The 19,889-nt window shown below is 39.9% G+C and overlaps 1 protein-coding gene across 5 annotated transcripts in view; it reads left to right on the top strand.

The window, feature by feature from the left end:
- pde4ba (phosphodiesterase 4B, cAMP-specific a) overlaps positions 1 to 19,645 on the top strand; it is a 253,062-nt gene extending 233,417 nt beyond the window's left edge. For 3 of the 5 annotated variants that reach the window (XM_047375965.1, XM_047375966.1, XM_047375967.1), the window contains 8 exons: positions 9,715 to 9,808; positions 12,398 to 12,672; positions 12,806 to 12,970; positions 13,234 to 13,333; positions 13,460 to 13,614; positions 15,757 to 15,879; positions 15,998 to 16,180; positions 16,272 to 19,645. In XM_047375965.1, coding sequence (XP_047231921.1) covers positions 9,715 to 9,808; positions 12,398 to 12,672; positions 12,806 to 12,970; positions 13,234 to 13,333; positions 13,460 to 13,614; positions 15,757 to 15,879; positions 15,998 to 16,180; positions 16,272 to 16,709 — 1,533 coding nt within the window. In that variant the 3' untranslated portion in view covers positions 16,710 to 19,645. Of the gene's footprint in view, positions 1 to 3,910; positions 4,158 to 8,405; positions 8,878 to 9,714; positions 9,809 to 12,397; positions 12,673 to 12,805; positions 12,971 to 13,233; positions 13,334 to 13,459; positions 13,615 to 15,756; positions 15,880 to 15,997; positions 16,181 to 16,271 lie in introns of those variants that run through there. The other 2 variants (XM_047375969.1, XM_047375968.1) reach the window with 2 other exon arrangements.
- Positions 19,646 to 19,889: the final 244 nt, after the last annotated feature.

Below are 19,889 nucleotides of genomic sequence, written 5' to 3'. Positions count from 1 at the left end.
TTATTTTTCATAAAACTGGACAACAGGATGTGAGATCCCACAGCAGGTCAAACACAATAAACTCAAGAGGAAAAGAGAGAAAATTTGTGTATCCAAGCGTATGAGTGTGTGAGTGATCCTTGAAGACCGCTGGGCAGAATGACTCTCTCTTCCTGTCTCCATCCGGATCTCCACCGTTCTATGCAGATGACAATAGACATCCCATCACATTCGTTTGGATAGTTAATGGTGGTGTTTGTTTATTCTATTGCCCTCATCATCTGCACACATGAACAGTGCTGACTGCCAGCCGGACTGTTCTCTCTATGAAAAGTGATGATTAAATAATTGGAAAAAAAAGCATTTCTTAAGATGACTGCACATCAGAACTGAATAATACAGGTATATTCCAGAGAATATTATCTTTGCTGGTCATGATAGTGAGATATTAAAACTTTTGCAATCACAGACACTTTGGAAAGTTTAAGCCTGTTTGAATCAGTGTCAATTGATTAAGGAGACAACAAATCAGACCTTCTGGATTGCCAACATAATCCTGATAGGAATTTAGTAGAACAATTTGTCATATTTCCATTACTTTATTAATACTTGCATCATAATCCACACCAAATATTTTTTAGACAAAGGTTTTTGACCAGTGACCATGTTTTATAAAACCCAGGCATCTATGACTAACACAATAGGGCATCCAAGACAAAAGTTGCATCAGGTCAGTATTCTGCTGACAGTCTGAGAGATTCCCAAATGCAAAGAAGGGGTCATCATCCATCAGTTGGGCTGTGATTTATTAATGTTTCATGCTTTAATGTTTATAGGTTTTCTGTGACGATATATGGTTTTCAAGCGATTATTAAGAGCATTGGTCATTATGAGAAATTCCTGGTGCCCAGTGAAGCATATCAGGTGTCACATATCAGGTGTCAGTTGTGCATTATGACCTTTTTTCATAGCTGTGACTTTGGCGTGAGTCAATGTGGCTTAATATGTAAAGAAGCTTTTTAGAAAGCATGTTTTCATCGAGTGTATGTAAACTTTGTCTACGTGTGCTGCTGTGCTTATGTGTGCCATGTGTCTGCACTAACTGCAGCTTAATCTTCTTCATATAATAAAGTAAAATATTACACCATAGTTAAGGCCCCTCTCTGATGTGGGCTTCCACACTCAACCTGGTTTTGTTAGCAAGAATGGGCTAATCAGCAAATGTGACCCTTGTGCATCTATTGTACTGTGGATGGAAAAACTGTAATTGAAGCTCCAGCAGCATATGAAATATGAGTAAGGAGGGGGAAGTGAAAAGCAAGAGGTCACAGCTGCAACTCCCAAGGTGAGACACAGGGGTGGCTCCTGCTGCTGAGGGCTCACAGTGTGTAACTGTCCTCTTGATACTGCATCACTGACCTAGATGAGACAAGGTCTGTTTGAGTGTTGGGATGTTTTTGTTCATCAAGGTTGCAAACCCCTCTCTGTTACGCGAAGAAGGTTAGGATAGGGCTTAACTAAAGGAAAACTTTAAAGTACTATAAATTCTTAATAGTTAAACTGTCTGTGATTGCAGCTTTATTTATATCCATGTAACGGGACGTTTTTATGTTTTGTCCTGGTAGTCAGACAAGATCTCTAAGTGTGCAGCTAAGATTTATTGTCAGCTTATTCACACATATTTCTGGTCATGATTAAATGAGCAGTCATTAGCTAAACTTCCTAATTCTTGACACATGGTTACATCATTACATCCGTGTTCCAACCATTTCCCCTCAAAAACTGACTTTATTTAAAAAAAAAAAAAACTCAGTCACTTTGTGTTTCATACATAATTGTCAAATCTGCGATGATTAACTTTAATACTTTGACTAACTTTTACAATAATTATTTAGATGTAGTTTTTGACTGGACTGTGGAATTTAAATTCTAGTTTTAATTTGTAGTTTTTACCACCATATTTGGTGGTAAAAACTAGAAATTAAAGTATGTTTCTATTTATTGCGATGCAGAAGTTGACGACTGATTTGTTAACGTACCCTACCGGTCAAAAGTTTTAGAATGCCTTTCTCACTTAATGGGTCTCCTTATTATTTTTATTACTATTTAAATTAGAGATTCTCCCCAGAGACAACAAACTTGTGAATGAACACACATGGAATTAGGTGCTAAACAAAAAGTGTAAAATAACTAAACATTTTTATATTTCAGATTTATACAAAATATCCACCCTTTGCTTTGCTCTCTTGGTATTCTCTCCATGAACTTCATGAGGAGGTCACCTAAAATGGTTTTACAAAGAGTCTTGAAAGAACTTCCCAGACGTTCATTGACAGATGGCCAGAGGTTAATATTTTTGTCATTACAGCAAAGGGCGGCTACTTTAAGGATTCTACAATATAACATATTTAAAGTTATTTTACAATTTTTTGTTTGCTACATAATTGCATATTTGTTCATTCACAGTTTGAATGCCTTCAGTGAGAATCTACATACAATGTAAATAGTCATAAACATAAAGCAAACTATTAAATGAGAAAGACGTTCTAAAACCTTTGACCGGTAGTGTACCTGGGCAAGATTGCCTTGGGAAATGGTAAATGGCCTGGACTTGTATGGCGCTTCATTCAGTCAGAGGATCTCAAAGCGCTTAACATAACAATCAGTCATCCTGCCATTCAAACACCAATTCACACACTGACAGTGGTACGCTACATTGCCCTTGAGCAGACTGACAGAAGTAAGGCTGTCATACAATCGGTGCCACTGAGCCCTCTGAACACCATCAGTTGGCAAAGTGTCTTGCCCAATGACACAACGACTGAGATGGACGGAGCGGGGATTCGAACCGGCAACCCACCGGTTATAGGACTTAAATTCTTTCCATCATTCCGATATGGGAAAATCAAGGTCAAGTCTTGAGCATCAAAATGAGACAGGAAATGTATGGAAGTTACTCTGATTATCATCTCTGGAGAGATGACATGCCAAACATTAAAATAGATGGTAGCTAAGGCTGCAGTTTGCATAGTCTCACCCAAACTGGACAATAACATTTAGGGTTACGGCTAGGATTGTTGTTGACCTTGTCAGTTATGACCGCACTGTACCCATCTTCTGATACTACATTCTGCAGGATAATTCGCTATATCACAAAACTCAAGTCATCTCAAACTGGTTTTTTGAACATGTCAATGAGTTCCATATATTCCAGTGTCCTCCACAGTCAACAGATCTGAGCCCAGTTGAGCACTTTTGGAATGTGGTGAAACAGAAGATTTTAAGCAGCAGCTGACAAATCTGCAGCCACTGTGAGATGCTTTTAAAATGGATCATGGGCTCTGAGGAGTGTTTCTAGCACCTTGTTACGTTTATGACGTGAAGAATTAGGCAGTTCTGAAGGATAAAGGGGGTCAAACCTGGTAGCAAGGTGTTCCTAATAACGTGGGCAGTGAGAGCCTATACTTACAGCTGAAACATTAAAGGCAAAGTTATACTCTTCAAGCCTGTTTTATGTTTGGGTAATCAGTGATTGCATGTCAGGGTCCAGCTGGTTTTATACTGTGTGACTTTCACCTGAATAGCGGTGTTAAATGCATCATGTACTGGAGCGGAGGGCCTGCTGTCGTCAAACTAGACAAGATGTTGATCAGTTTACATCGAGTCTAATTTCCAGGAAAGAAAAAAGAAACAAGCATGTGTGTTGCTTCTTCCTATTCTAGGAAATTCAAGCCTTCTGTTCATCAGATTGATCAGTGAGATATTGACAACATAAACATTAGAGCCGTGACCGGCCAGCTGCTGTAGAGTGAGCCACCAGGAAAGGAGCAAAGAGACTAGAGGCGGGCCTTGCCCCATAAGGGGAGTGTGTGTGGGGCAGAGCTCTCTCCACCACACGTACTCTCAAACACATTCAGTCATTGCTCCACATACACACGGGGTGTGAAGTAAAGCCGAATCAGTCTTCGCAGCCCAAAGTGAGTCACTGGAGTTGTGGCGTTTCCTAGAGTCAAAGAGACGGGGCTCAGTCCTTTTACTCATGCTGTAGTCAGTTCAAGACAGACTCATTAACGGACGGACGCCCTGCTCAGATCTGCACTTTGTGCTTAGCAATAATGGGTGCCTGCTGCTTTGACAGAAAAGACAAGAAGTTAGGGAAGTTAAATTTTTGGAAAAAGGTGAGTTTTCCTGAATTTTATGCTGAGGTACTTTGATAATTTTAAGGGTAGAACTGCTCCAAAAGCTATTATTTTATATTTCATTTTTTGTAAAACGTTTACTGTTGTTTAATGACCTTTGTGTTTAAAGTGGTTTTCTTGGAAGTACTTTAAAAGTATTCCACACCAGTGGAAAATGAATGCTAAAGGTTTGTAAAAGCAGCTTGGGTTGTTTGGTTATTGTGGACATATTTGATTTTAATCTTTTTGGGGATTTTTATACCTTCTACATTTATAATCTACAATTTTACCAATCAAATTTTATGGATATTTCCAAGCTTAACAATGCAGTAGTATCCACACTCAGCTTTCAAGAACTTTTATTTATCTTTAAAGTGATGTTGAAAATGCTCTAAATAGTAATAAATGGGCTGAGCTCCTTCCTGGGGTGTTTTTTTTGTTTGTTTTTTCAGGGGAATAACTTAATGTTACTCAACAAAGTTGAGGTATTCTTTTTATTGTTTTTGTCTTATTTGTTTTGTCACTAATGAATTAAAATCTGACAATATAGAGCTAAATTGCAAAGCTTGATGGGACAAAAAAATGGCACAAGGAGCAAAAGACGGACTGTGTGTTTGTTTCTGTTGTGTGAAGTGGTTTTGTATTGTCTAAGCTAACAGAAGGGTGCAAATTAATAAGGAATATTTTCAATAAGTTTTTTTTTTTTTTTATTTAGCCCAGGCAGATTTAAAGTGATCTATCCAAACATGTTAACGAACCCAACAGAGAGGGAGTTTGTGTTGGCTAAAACCTCATCTTGAGGTCACGTTGGATTAAAAGGAAGGAAGGTGTGGATACCTTTGCACTGTACTCAATACTTAATCATATTTGCTTCTTCTTTTAAAATAATTTAATTGGAGAAACCTTCAGTTTGGTGTTTTAATATGTGAGATATTGCAACTTTATTGAAGTTTTGCACCCAAATAAGTCAAATCCTGAAACCTGTGTTCAGAATGTTTTATGGAAATGCAACTGTTACTCTCCATTGTTTGTCTCTTTCTGAAGGTGATTTTTTTTTTGTGTATTGTATTGCATAATATAGGTTGGAAGATGTATGAATACACTCTGAGTCTTTAAGACACTATATTATGGGTGTGTGAGTCAGCGGAAGTGAGAGGTAGTATTTCTTTTAGATGTCTGCACCTCTACTGAATTTACGCACAATACATGCGTAAGACTTCCACTGATCTTTACAGAATTATGTCACTTTGAGTCGTTGCTCTGGTGCCATTATTACCAGCTTGCGTCATTTATCTAAAAAAAGGAGAAATAAACCACAAGCCTCGCAAAATTTGGTAAACAAGCAAATGAAAATGCACAAGGGGAAACATTGGGAAACGTACATGGAAAAATAAAGAAAACATTTATTTTAGGTCAAGTGAAAAAACTTTTTTAAAGCTTTTATATGCTGAATTGTTTTTGTTTTCTTCATTTGATGCAAAGACGTTTAAGAAATTTACCTGCAAGCTTTACAAAACCTTTAATGAAGGTTTCTCTGCAGCAGGAGTGTAGTATAGGGCACCCACTAGTGGCTCTTAGACATAACTTCAGCCTTGTGAAATGTGAGTATTTTAATGAAATAATGCTCAGAGAATGATCATGAATATAGAATTTAGTCTTGATTTATGTATACATATATCTTATTATTTGAAATAATAATGCCGTCATAATTAACCACAGAATTTCACAAAATAGTGCTGAGCACAATTTCAATATAAATAAGGTCATAGATTCCTTTGATACCAAATTCCTTTGATACCATATGTATACTCTATAGTGTGATGCCAAAGAAAGTGCCAGAGTGACCAGAGGTTCAGGATCTCATGTCAGCCTATATGCCTAATGTTTAGTTATAGTGGAAGCAGTGATACTATGCTTCATGTGAGGGGGGACTCCATGTAGGCCTAGCTGTCTGCCCTGCACAGCGAGCTGTCTGATGAAATCACATCTAAGCTCAGCGTTATGTGACCCTCCAACACCACCACCTCCCGTGCCGCTCAAACTAAAATGCCACAGGCTCCATTCACCTTCTCTGTCACAGCAGCTCTCTGCTGAATCAAGCCAGCCACTGTAAGCAAGAATAACAGGGAGGGACACGGGATTAGAATACATTTAGAATAAAGGGAATAATAAAAGGATTTGTTAGAAACTGTGAGGGAAGTTGGAACAAGATAGCTCAGAGACTGATCTTTTCTCCCAAGTCAGTTGGAAATAAATACCTCCCCGTATTAGTTGCGTAATGAAGTAAAACACACATAACTGCAATGATACTAATAGATTAGTGTAACTATGCAGCTGCATCTCATCGAAAAGTTAATCTGTTATTGTCTCTTTAGTAGTTGCCTTATCCAGGCAATGCAATGGTTATAACCCATGCCATGGACACATCTTTGTCTACTGGCTCTTCAAGCACTGACTCCAGCTGCAATCCATACTTTGTTAATCTGTCCCAAATTCTCAAAAGGCCTTTCCTTCATAATCCCCTCAAGGCTGCAATTATCCTTGTTGGTTGCATTAATATCATTTGATAAAGCACTTGATGTGTCTACTTAAGTTTCACTTTTGTTAAGAATTAATAAAATGAATTGCGTTTTTGATGATATTATTAATTCTGTAAGAGCACGTCTGTAAAACCTGCCTGTTACATGTGAGCATTAATGGTATTTAACTGCGTAACAGCGGAAAGTCAGGTTGGTTTTGTCCATTCGCGCATACTAAAGCATTTTTGCAGCCATAGTGTGCACACATCTCTGAAACATTGCGAAGACACCCCTTGCTGTTATTTCTGGTTTTCTGATACATTATGTAGTGAGCTATTATATAAAGGGTGGCCTCCTGTGATTTTCTTCTCCTACTTGCTTCTACCTCCTCACTTCTGGTTATTTTCCTGAGTAGGAGGAAAATCTGGAATCCTCTCAGGAAAGCTTTGATCTCCCACTCATATACCCCAATTTGAACAAACAGCGCTGGACCTAAAGGCTCCTATGGAACTTGTTTACAGTTTTGAATGGATTGGATCCAACCGACAGAAACCATGTATTCATTTTGGCCACCGACCATAGCCTTCCTCTCCGGGGCTCCACAAATAATAGTCTTGACAAAAAGCAAATTCACACCTTGAAATTGAGCGCTAGTACTGATGTGACAGTGGATTCTAGACAGGTGGCCCCAGCCTTGTACATTGCAGCACCTGCACCAAGGACAGCCCATTGATTCTGTCAGCACGGCAGGCAGCGAGATTGATCACTGCTGGAAAGAAATTGACACATAAGTGGTAAAGAGTCAGGGATTGATGAAGCAGAGGGAGGGAACGAGGCATACTGGATGCATCAGTGTGTGGTGTGTCTTCGTGACAGCTCAGCAGCTTCACCACGTCTGCTTCACAAGAAAAAGGGAAAGCCTCTCCTGCATCTCTCCTCCTCTTCTTTCCTTTAAATAAAAAAACAAAAAAATCCCAGCACTTGCTCCGTAACACTGTTTCCAGGCCGTCAGGGTGTTCTCATTATTGGAACACACAAATACTCCTCTCACAGCCAAACACTGAAGCCGTGGGCTGATGTCCCCTAAACTGGGGACGGATGCAATTATCTACCATCTCTTCTCTCTTTCTTGTTTTTCTTCTCACCTTCCCCGACCAGCTTTCCCACTCTGCTTGTTAAAAATAGCCTTCCACAGACACCCTGTTGGCATCCAACATTATTATGGGATGCAGATAATGAACAGGCTTATGAGGTCTGCTGCGCTTGGTTGTCAGGAGACAACAGTTGAAGAGGAGCGGGTGATAATGGAGATAATGGCGATTAAAAAGACAGTTCATGTAGGCTCGCATTGCTCAAAACGTGGTTCATTGTTTCACTGTAAAGGAGGAGGGTTTGTTTTACTTCCTAATTACAACCCCCTCACTGGATGATTTGATATAAGTGACGTAAATTATTTTGGGGGACGGGGAGGGACCTGGAATCCATATCGGAGTTATAGCCTGCTTCAAAACGTCTTATAAGCTGTAATTTGGACCCCCCCCCCCCTCTTTTCTCTATTTGTGTTAAATGATATGCTCCGAAAAGAGTGTTGCTATGGCTGGCAGGATATAGCAGAAGGAAAAAGGGATGAAAAAGGGGGGAAAACACGGAGAAAAAGATAGAGAAGCGGGAAGAGAAGGGGGAGAGAGAGCTACAGCGAGAGCAACGAGCCGAGGCAAATCCAGTGGAGGAACCCCCCCCTCTAGTCAGAGGAACATCGCTGCCTCTCTCCCTCCTCCTCCTGTCTCCATCTCTGTGTTTTTCCCCTCCTCCCTTCCCCGCTTGCTCTCCATTATTCATCAGTGCGCCGAGGGTCCCCAGCTCACAGCTGCTGCTGTCGCCGATACAGCTGGATTTTCTTGCTGATTTTCCAAACATCGATCCCTTGTTTCCTCCATCTACAAGCATGGAGACCTGGAGCTGGCCCTTTTCTGTTGAGAGGGAGAATGAGCCATCCTAAACCTGCTCTCTTTGCTGTTGAGAAGAAGAAACACAAGAGGAGAAGAGAGGGGATTTTTTTTTTGGTGCCAAAAGAATCCATTGTCTTTAGTCAAATTTCCCCCCTTTGGATTACAGTTCTGGCTTTGTGTAGGAACGAAACAACAAGGTCCAAAATGCCTGAAGCCAATTACTTGCTGTCGGTGTCTTGGGGTTACATCAAGGTGTGTGGTATTTAACTACGTATCTCGCTGGGATACTGCACTCCTTTCATTGTATCTCTCCTTGCTGCTTGGCTATCATATTAGATCTTTATTATTCTAATGAAAAAAAGTGGTTTCATCAGGTGCATTTATGGAGTTTCATTTTTAAGGTTCCCTGATAGAACTGAAAACATTTCCATCGTTTGGGGTAGATGGGGCTCAGACAGAATGGTGTTTTGAGGTTTGGGCTCCATCTTGAGCCCTCTGCAGAGCTGGATGTATGTTTGTATGTGTGTGCACGCGAATGCATCAGCCTGTCATAAACATATGCTGCTGCAGTGTCTGGGTGTCTATGTACCCTCAGCTGAATCTATTAATGCAAACTGTCAGTCTGAAATTGCTCCAACCATATAAAGAAAATCTAAAAATGGATATCGGAAACAACAGTGCAAATTTTCCATTTGTCTGCATTAAAATTCCTCCACACTGACACAGTGAACTGGCTGGACAGGCTCCTCAAAATGTGAATCTGTTTAATAAAACCTAGAATTTGTTCCTGTAGAGAATTTAAAAGGGGTATTGAAAGCTGCCAGCCCCCTGCTGTTACTCAAATAATGGTTGCATCATAATTAATTCCAGGGCAAACGGAGGGGAAAATACACTGTGTTCCCCCACTGATTGTAGGCTGTAATTGAATGACGTTCTTGACCTGATTATATTAGACTTGGGGCTGTTAGATTTTCAAGATATCTTGTAATAGAATTTTTCCCAGGTTTCCCCCATATGGAAAATGACGACATATTCCCCTCTCTCCCTCTCCCTCTCCCTCTCCCCTCCTCTTTCTCTTCTCTCCTGCAGTTTAAGAGAATGTTGAATCGGGAGCTGACGCACCTATCCGAGATGAGTCGGTCCGGCAATCAGGTTTCCGAATTCATCTCCAACACCTTCCTAGGTAAAAATAAAGTCAAATACAAAAAAATAAATCATACTTATTCAAAAGTCACACTAATAGTTTTTGCCAAAAGGATTTATTGTGGCTTGAGTAACAGCCTAAATTAAATTCACAAATCTACAAGTATTAAGTGGTTCACCTTACCACAAGCTTCAACACTGCATTTTGTGGAGGCTTCATTTTGTTTCCCACATGGTGAGATATGCAGGTTGTTCTGGCTGGCTTCACTGTGGGGGCGTACCAGTAAAAAACACTGCGCCATCAAGCTTTCCTACAGTATTTAGAGAACTAGTTACAATGGCTTGACAGTTAAAAGGAACATTTTATATTTCTCAAGGTATTCAGGCAAAACAAAATCTCTATACTTGTTTGTTATTATGTAAAACTGTGAGAAAACTGCCACAAAAGGATGAGTTTGCTGCTTAAAAAACTGCACATCAATGCACAATGTAGTGTGTTTTTTGAGACTTGAATATAATCAAGCAAATGCAATACAAAATATTCCCTAATAATAATTCTTTTTTGTATATGTGCGGCATCACAACAGCTAGAGTGAGATGTAAAGTTCAAGACTAAGAAAATGATTTAAAGGCGCTGTAACATGCGAAGAAAATGGAGGATTCCAGACAAACAAGTGAGGGAGGGAGCTGAGAGCAGACAGAAAAAAAAGATCTACAGAGGAACTCCCTTCACTGGCAGTCAGATAAGCTCAGCAGTTTGGGTGACTCATTCTGATCTTAATTCATCTCTGTCAGTGGGGATACCTTTGTCCCTTTAGCTCCCGCACTCCCTCTCGCTGACCCGACAAACCAAACAGAGATGGCGACCGTTTCAATAAAGAAATGAGGATTTACACCACTGAAGGTAGAAAAATAGAAAGGATGGGCCCACATTAATGAGTAAAATACCACAACTGTCCTGAGTGTCCTCAGCTGACCAGCATGACCTTAAAGGCCATCCATTCATAAACACTAACATCATATCAGCAATGCATGGATGTTTGTTTTCTGCTATTTATGTAAAAGCATCAATTCAGAAACAGACAAATTGGATTTTTATCCACAATGATTTTCTCTGTTTCTTTATTGTAAATCCTTTCAGTTTGTTCAAACCCATCTGCTTTCTTTGTGTGAAAAAGTAGCAATTTAAAGCTAACCCAGTTTTCTGGGTCAATTAACATCCTTAAATGTAACTCATACTTTTCTGGCAAAGACTGCTGGCTGCAACATGCGGACTTTTTCCCCCTCCTAATTCTGCTTCCCACTCAGGACTACCTCCCTTTGACTGGTCTTCGGCAAAACACCTGTCAGTGCCTACTGTGTTCACATTATGAAGTAGAAATAAATAACAGATATAAATAAAAGCTGCTTCACAAATAATGCATTTGTGGGTCATGCAGTAGTGGTGATGATCAGGAGTTGCAATAAATTAGAGTAAGATATTGCTATTCTCCTCATTTCCCCACACAGCACGTCAGAGAGCATTTAATCGGTGATTCTAAATTACCAGTGAAGAACGGTGAGAAAGGGGAAGACACAGAGAAAGCCAGAGACAGCAGTGGATGAGAAGGAGGGTGCTTATTTAAATTACAGCTGGTAATTGAATAACCCTCCACAGGGGAAGGCCGATAGGCCAGCAATGAGCTGACTCGAGGCTTGATAGACAAGTCTGCGGCTTAAGTGAATGCCGATGGCAAGTCGTTTCTATCAATTCCTCTGTGACTAAACACAGCTTAGTGTGGATGTTACAGGAAGCATCTACTGCTTATTTTTGGTGTTTGAAAACTGGTGTTTGGAAGCATGTTTCAAAAAGATAATAAAAATCAAACTCTCAATGCTTCTCACTTCTTTCAGTCTGCCCCAGGGCAGCTGTGGCTACAATGTAGCTCACCACTGTAAGTGTGTGAATGTGTGGATGAATGGGTGAATGACTGATTGTAGTGTAAAGTGCTTTGGGGTCTCTGGGGACTTGAAAAATCGCTATACAAGGGAAGGCCATTTACCATTTACCATTTTATTTGTTACCAAAATAGAGATGCACCAGTTTTTTGGCCAATTTTCCCTTGATTGACTGAGATCATTGACCTTGCCTAATAAAACAGTTTTATTATTTCCCCTCTAGTTAATAACTACTACCAGTTTCAGTCATTAAACGTCAGCTGACAGCACTAACTTTAACACACTTTGTTTTGAGCTTATATTATAGTTAAGGATGTGTGGTTTAATCCATAAATTGGGAAAAAAAAAATCCAGTTTCTGTTTGATTTGAAGTCACTTCCTCTACCAAAGAATCGGCAGCAGCTTTTCCTCTTTTATGTTTTACAGTCCTTAAAATAAAAAGTCTGAATCAGCTAATCAGACCTCAAAGAAAAAAAAAAAGACTTGGCAAACTGCAGGTGGATACAAGGGGTATTGAATGAAGAAAGAGTAGAGGGACCTGAAGAATGAACTAGCCTGCTGCAGGTGTCTGCTGTGCACCTGCACATTTTCTTTTTCCTGAACACCTTGTGCGTACCAGCTGGATTCTCACACTGCAGAACAAGTCTGCAAATAACACAAATATTCATGTTTTTTTTGTTTCCTCACACAGACAAACAGAATGAGGTGGAGATTCCATCGCCGACTTCCAAAACGCGAGAGAAGAAGAAACAGCAGCTTATGACACAGATCAGCGGGGTTAAGAAGGTTTCCCATGGATCATCGCTGTCCAGCAGCAGCATATCGCGTTTTGGCGTCAAGACCGATAAAGAGGAGCAGCTGTCCAAGGAGCTGGAGGACCTAAACAAATGGGGTCTTAACATCTTCACCGTTTCGGAGTACTCAAATAACCGACCTCTCACCTGCATCATGTATGCCATTTTCCAGGTAAAGAGAGTCTTACTTTTTCAACCCGATATAATGAAAAAAGCTTAATGCTTTATTCTGTTTTAGCAACCTAAGGTTAAAACCATGAAAAACCACTACTGTAAAATGTATCCACAATTTGTCCATTTTCCAGGAGCGAGATCTGTTAAAGACGTTTAAGATTCAGGCTGATACGTTTGTGGCCTACATGATGACACTGGAGGATCATTACCATGCAGATGTGGCTTACCATAACAGTCTGCATGCTGCTGACGTAGCCCAGTCAACGCACATCCTTCTCTCCACTCCCGCCCTGGATGTAAGTCTTACTGTAAAAATGATTTATCCAGTCTCAGCTAGGCCTTATTTTCCGTTTTTGAAGCCTGTACATTAAAAAGCTCTCCTGTATTTGAAGTAGCTGGTGTGATGCAGTCAGGGCAGACTAGGCTCACTATCGTGTGTATAGCACACAGCACAGATGACGCAACACATAACAAACAAAGAGTTCAGATGTTTTTTTTCCTCATTACCTGAGTTACTGTAAGAAGTTAGTTAAACTCTGTTTTCCTGTGTCTTTAACAGGCGGTCTTCACAGATCTTGAGATCCTGGCAGCCATCTTTGCTGCAGCAATTCATGATGTTGATCATCCCGGAGTGTCAAACCAATTCCTGATCAATACCAGTAAGTTGGAAATGATGCAGAAAAGGTGCCCTTTACATTCTGATTTCTCCGACTTGATTATAAATGCACTGAAGCAGAGTCTCCTTAATAAACAACCTAATTATTTTTTGTTTATTGATTATGCAGACTCTGAGCTGGCCCTGATGTACAACGACGAGTCTGTGCTGGAGAACCATCATTTGGCTGTGGGGTTCAAGCTGCTACAGGAAGACAACTGTAACATCTTCCAGAACCTCACCAAGAAGCAGAGACAGTCCCTCCGCAAGATGGTTATTGACATGGTAAGAAATTTTTATTTGACTGTTGGAATGGGTAGCTATGAGATTTTCACAGTATGAGGATATTACCACACAATACTAAAACGAAAAGATGTAATATCGAAAAAGCAAAGCAACTGTTCCCATTGCTGCCAAATTAATACCACATGCAGGTCCTTCTCAAAATATTAGCATATTGTGATAAAGTTAATTATTTTCCATAATGTAATGATGAAAATTTAACATTCATATATTTTAGATTCATTGCACAATAACTGAAATATTTCAGGTCTTTTATTGTCTTAATACGGATGATTTTGGCATACAGCTCATGAAAACCCAAAATTCCTATCTCACAAAATTAGCATATTTCATCTGACCAATAAAAGAAAAGTGTTTTTAATACAAAAAGCATCAACCTTCAAATAATCATGTACAGTTATGCACTCAATACTTGGCCGGGAATCCTTTGGCAGAAATGACTGCTTCAATGCGGCGTGGCATGGAGGCAATCAGCCTGTGGCACTGCTGAGGTCTTATGGAGGCCCAGGATGCTTCGATAGCGGCCTTTAGCTCATCCAGAGTGTTGGGTCTTGAGTCTCTCAACGTTCTCTTCACAATATCCCACAGATTCTCTATGGGGTTCAGGTCAGGAGAGTTGGCAGGCCAATTGAGCACAGTGATACCATGGTCAGTAAACCATTTACCAGTGGTTTTGGCACTGTGAGCAGGTGCCAGGTCGTGCTGAAAAATGAAATCTTCATCTCCATAAAGCTTTTCAGCAGATGGAAGCATGAAGTGCTCCAAAATCTCCTGATAGCTAGTTGCATTGACCCTGCCCTTGATAAAACACAGTGGACCAACACCAGCAGCTGACACGGCACCCCAGACCATCACTGACTGTGGGTACTTGACACTGGACTTCTGGCATTTCCTTCTCCCCAGTCTTCCTCCAGACTCTGGCACCTTGATTTCCGAATGACATGCAGAATTTGCTTTCATCCGAAAAAAGTACTTTGGACCACTGAGCAACAGTCCAGTGCGGCTTCTCTGTAGCCCAGGTCAGGCGCTTCTGCCGCTGTTTCTGGTTCAAAAGTGGCTTGACCTGGGGAATGCGGCACCTGTAGCCCATTTCCTGCACACGCCTGTGCACGGTGGCTCTGGATGTTTCTACTCCAGACTCAGTCCACTGCTTCCGCAGGTCCCCCAAGGTCTGGAATCGGCCCTTCTCCACAATCTTCCTAAGGGTCCGGTCACCTCTTCTCGTTGTGCAGCGTTTTCTGCCACACTTTTTCCTTCCCACAGACTTCCCACTGAGGTGCCTTGATACAGCACTCTGGGAACAGCCTATTCGTTCAGAAATTTCTTTCTGTGTCTTACCCTCTTGCTTGAGGGTGTCAATAGTGGCCTTCTGGACAGCAGTCAGGTCGGCAGTCTTATCCATGATTGGGGTTTTGAGTGATGAACCAGGCTGGGAGTTTTAAAGGCCTCAGGAATCTTTTGCAGGTGTTTAGAGTTAACTCGTTGATTTAGATGATTAGGTTCATAGCTCATTTAGAGACCCTTTTAATGATATGCTAATTTTGTGAGATAGGAATTTTGGGTTTTCATGAGCTGTATGCCAAAATCATCTGTATTAAGACAATAAAAGACCTGAAATATTTCAGTTATTGTGCAATGAATCTAAAATATATGAATGTTAAATTTTCATCATGACATTATGGAAAATAATTAACTTTATCACAATATGCTAATATTTTGAGAAGGACCTGTATTTATTATTTTAGCTATAATAGTTTCACCTGTTACATTTTTTAGCAACTGGAAATATTTCCATACAGACAAATTTGTTGTTGTTTACAAAGGTGTAAGTAGTAGCCTTTTTCAGCCAGCTGAATGGCAGTGTGCAGCAACATGTGGGGGAGGGACAGCGCTTTGTGCTCTATGAAACCACAAAAAACTTTGGTCAGTCAAGCACTTTCTCCTAGATCTCAATAAATGGTCTTTAAACCACAGAAATAATTTGGTGGAAGGTTTTAAAACTTCAGTATACCTTGATACTGATGACTGGCCCTTGCCTATTGAACTATTCAAAAATTATATCAATCTTTTAACATTACACTGTTTTTGCCAAACATAATGTTTTCTTTAACTTGTCTATTATAGGTTTTGGCTACCGACATGTCCAAACACATGAGTCTGTTGGCTGATCTAAAGACTATGGTTGAAACTAAGAAGGTGACCAGCTCTGGAGTGCTGCTGCTTGACAATTACACAGACAGGATACAGGTACATTTAAAGTAAAGAATTCTAAAAATACCTAGCTCTAGATTATGTAAGCAAATGGTAAGCTTTCCTAACTTCAACTTATGCCATATGGTTCAATATTTTACATTTTGATTCCTAGGTGCTGCGCAACATGGTACACTGTGCCGATCTGAGCAACCCCACAAAGTCCTTGGAGCTGTACCGTCAGTGGACTGATCGTATAATGGAGGAGTTCTTCCACCAGGGAGACCGAGAGAGGGAGAGGGGGATGGAGATCAGTCCCATGTGTGATAAGCACACAGCCTCTGTGGAGAAGAGCCAGGTATGTCAGCAAAAATGGAAAATCGTAGAACTACAAACATATTCTCCAACAAAACACACAAAAAAACTAATGATCATTTCTTTTCTCTTAGGTGGGTTTCATTGATTACATTGTGCACCCCCTGTGGGAGACCTGGGCCGATTTGGTTCACCCTGATGCTCAGGACATTCTGGACACATTAGAAGACAACAGAAACTGGTACCAGAGCATGATTCCTCAAAGTCCCTCTCCGCCTTTTTATGACCAGGGCACACATGGACAGAGCGGAGGCACAGGAGGACAAGGAGGTGGGGAGAAATTTCAATTTGACTTGACATTGGAGGAGGAAGACTTGGACGGGATGGAAAAAGACGGTGAAGGGGAGGATGAAAAAGGAGAAGAAGAAATAGAGGTGGAAGATAATCTTACAAATTCCCGTTCACCTCCTCCGGACTATTTGGACAGTCAGGCAGAGGAAGAAGACACCATGATCGAGCCCATGACCGCAATAGAGATTGTGACGCATGAGGCCTCACCCACAGAAACATAGGGCTTCGAGTGAGAGGCTCTCATGGTGATTTGAAAGTTTTTAGAAAAGGGGGGGAAATACCCTCTTGCAGCTGTGCTTTTGAGTAAGCCCTCAGTAGCAAGGGCTTAGTTTTGGCCCGCACAGGGAAAACTTGCACTTGGGTGTTTGAAGCCAGACACAGATGGACAGTTTCACAGAGGTGGCTTCAGAGTTCTCAGGAAATATTTGCTGCGAAAATTTTAGTCTTGATGGGCGAAAGTGGAGCTTGAAGGATTTCAGCCAGTTTGGAAAATGGCTCCTCATCTTTTCTGGACAGGCATTATATGGACAATGACACTACTGAGAGAAGTTTTGTACCTTAAGATGTTTTTTTTTTCTACAGATATAAGATCTTGAAGTAGCATAGAGTAAGATCTACTGATGGAGACACATTTGTATAGCAAGAGAACGTGTTTACCTATTTCTGTACCATTTGTCAAAGGACTTTTTGTGTGCCTTTTTTACAACTGTCTTTATAATAGTTTTTCTTTTTTATTTATTGAACACACTAGTGTTTGTGAAATGCTTTTATTTCCTTTATGAAAAAAAGAGAAAATACAGTTTTTGTATGTTAAAGAGCAAAGTCTTCCACGTATTGGGCAATAGAGAAATCCAAGCAAATGTCGACAAACAGTTCTTGGACTCATCTACATTAAATGGGAAAATGTCCACATTCATTAATCTATTTTTTTTTTCTATCTGAGCACAGGTAACATCCAAACATATGTTTAGTTATGGGTCATGTTACATATTTGGTATGTTGCTTTTTGTATCAGTCAGTGAATGTCAATTTTGCATCTAAACACATCTCTTTCCATCCTCCACTGTTTTGTTTTTGATGACCTGTAAACCATTGAGCTTTCCTGATTTTTTTCACCCCATAACTTCAATTTGAGGATATGCCCTATTTTTTGTGTACTCTTTCAATTTCCACATAGTTTTACCAAGTGTTTTTGATCCAAATAAATTTTTCATAACATGTTAGTAGTGAAACAAATGGCTCCTGACATCTGGCTGCCTGGATCAAGGATAAAATGGGAAATTAAGTCTGCCAAGGACGAAATGAGTCTATTTTTAGCTCCCAGGTATGCTCTAGTCCTAACAATCCTGTCAGCCAGAAGAGGTTCAGAACCCAGATTGGTCTGATGTAACGCTCCCCTGCCTTTTCTGCAATCAGGACCAGGCCCAGATGATTAAAGCTGCAATTATAGCAGCCTGTCTAAAACCCGCTGATGGACAGAATTCACATGGTTTACACGCTCCTCTGGGCTCTGGCACAACAACCCCAAAACAATCAGGACAAGTATTTCTTCCTCGTGATAAGGATCTGCTCATTGACGTCAGCTGAATTCCCAAACCTTCCAGACAGGATATCTGAATTCAGAGAGACACAGTGAAGCTTTGGAACTGTAAGGACATGAGAAATGGTCCTGAAGGCTTAAAACGGTTTGCAGACCTTCCTACAACTGATCATAATGGGTGTCCTAGTTGCATAAATCTGTCCGCTTTCATATAGGTTTATTGATACTCAAAGGTACTTGGTTTCATTTCCCAAAAGCATGCTTAAGTGGCAATCATTTGTGTGCAGTATACATGTTTTAAATGGGAGTGGATCGTCTGTGTGTTTGAATCAGGCCTTACCATCCCCAAAATCACTCCACAAATTAGTCTCTGCTGTTTGTCGTTATGAGCTCAAGTTGGGTCCTGTTTGGTCCTTTTGCTGTTTATAACAGTGTGTATTTATTCTCTACTTTAAACTTGTAAATAAGAAATATTGGTTTAGTGTAAAATCTATTTTAATTTATATGCACTTGCATTACCTGGAAGTGGTGGTGTTTAATGTGTAGAGGACTCTGGAATAGAGTCTTTTTTTATATAATTGTATATTGTTTTTATATAAATATATATACATATATATTCGCACAATGTTTTGAGTGCCCAGCAGAGCAGCGGCTAAAAAGGTATGTTGTCATATGAAAACCTTGTAACTACTACTTTTTCTTTTACATAAAATCTCAATTTGTGTTACGTAATTTCGCACAGACATTAAAATTGTTAATGATGCACAAACATAAACCAAAAATGTTCTTGAATTTAATAAATTTTACAATGAATTCAACAGAAAACCTTATATTCTATTTTTCTTTAAATCAAACCCAGCTTTCAGATAACTAACTGGGATTACAAGGCTTTTATGTGACATCAGCAAATTGGTAACCAAAAGGTCACATGGAGGACACATTAAACTTTATAGGCTTGGATATAGGATACATACAAGTTAGCTAAGGAATACTGAAGCATAGGTGTTGCTAAGTTTAAAAGTTCACAAATAGCTTAATTTTGTCAGATTTGACAGCTCACATAAGCCAGACAGAAGTTTGACTGACAAACACAAAACAATCGTCTCCTTTTACACGAATTGCACTTCACCTAAAGTAGGAGATATTATCAGTAGCATGCTAAAATATGCCTGGCACTGATGTGAGTTGTTTTGAGTCAATAACAAATCCTGATCTTATATAACTGACTGTGCAAATGTGCGAACTCTTCTGACCAAACTTGTTAGCAGTTTTGACAGACATTTGTCAGTATTAATGTTATCTATGTTCAAGCTTTTTTGGTCCTAGTTGTGTCCAAATGGTTAGCCAGATTTAGCACTATCTACATCAGAATCAGAATCAGAAAAGCTTTATTGCCAAGTACGTTTTTGGACATACAAGGAATTTGTTTTGGCGTAGTTGGTGCATGAGAGATGGGTTCCTTTATTTTGTATTGTTAATCTGTTAAAGTCCACCAGTTGTTGGAGGTGGGTTAATAAATGTTTCACGCAATGTATGGTATGATCTTGTATATTGTGTTTAAAAATAAATCTGAAATACTTTTTTATCAAGTGATTAAAAGCAAAGCATGAAAATATATTTTTCCGTGTTGTTTCCTTCAAGTAAACACACCAAGGTCTGACCTTTTACGCACATGCAAGTCTTGAAAATATCCTCAACTCTGAATCAGGGAAAACAACGTCTTATCACATGCTGATGGGGTATTGAATCATTAAAATGAATGACTAATAACTTTTATGTTCAATAAAAATTTGTCTAAATCTCATAATACACATAAAAAGTATCTCTCATATGAGTGATTGTATAGTAATACACTCACTGG

This window comes from Girardinichthys multiradiatus, chromosome 9 (assembly GCF_021462225.1).
Source record: "Girardinichthys multiradiatus isolate DD_20200921_A chromosome 9, DD_fGirMul_XY1, whole genome shotgun sequence".
Classification (NCBI taxonomy): domain Eukaryota; kingdom Metazoa; phylum Chordata; class Actinopteri; order Cyprinodontiformes; family Goodeidae; genus Girardinichthys; species Girardinichthys multiradiatus.
Note: the sequence above shows the minus strand (reverse complement) of the source record. Positions and strands in the feature narration are given on the sequence as shown.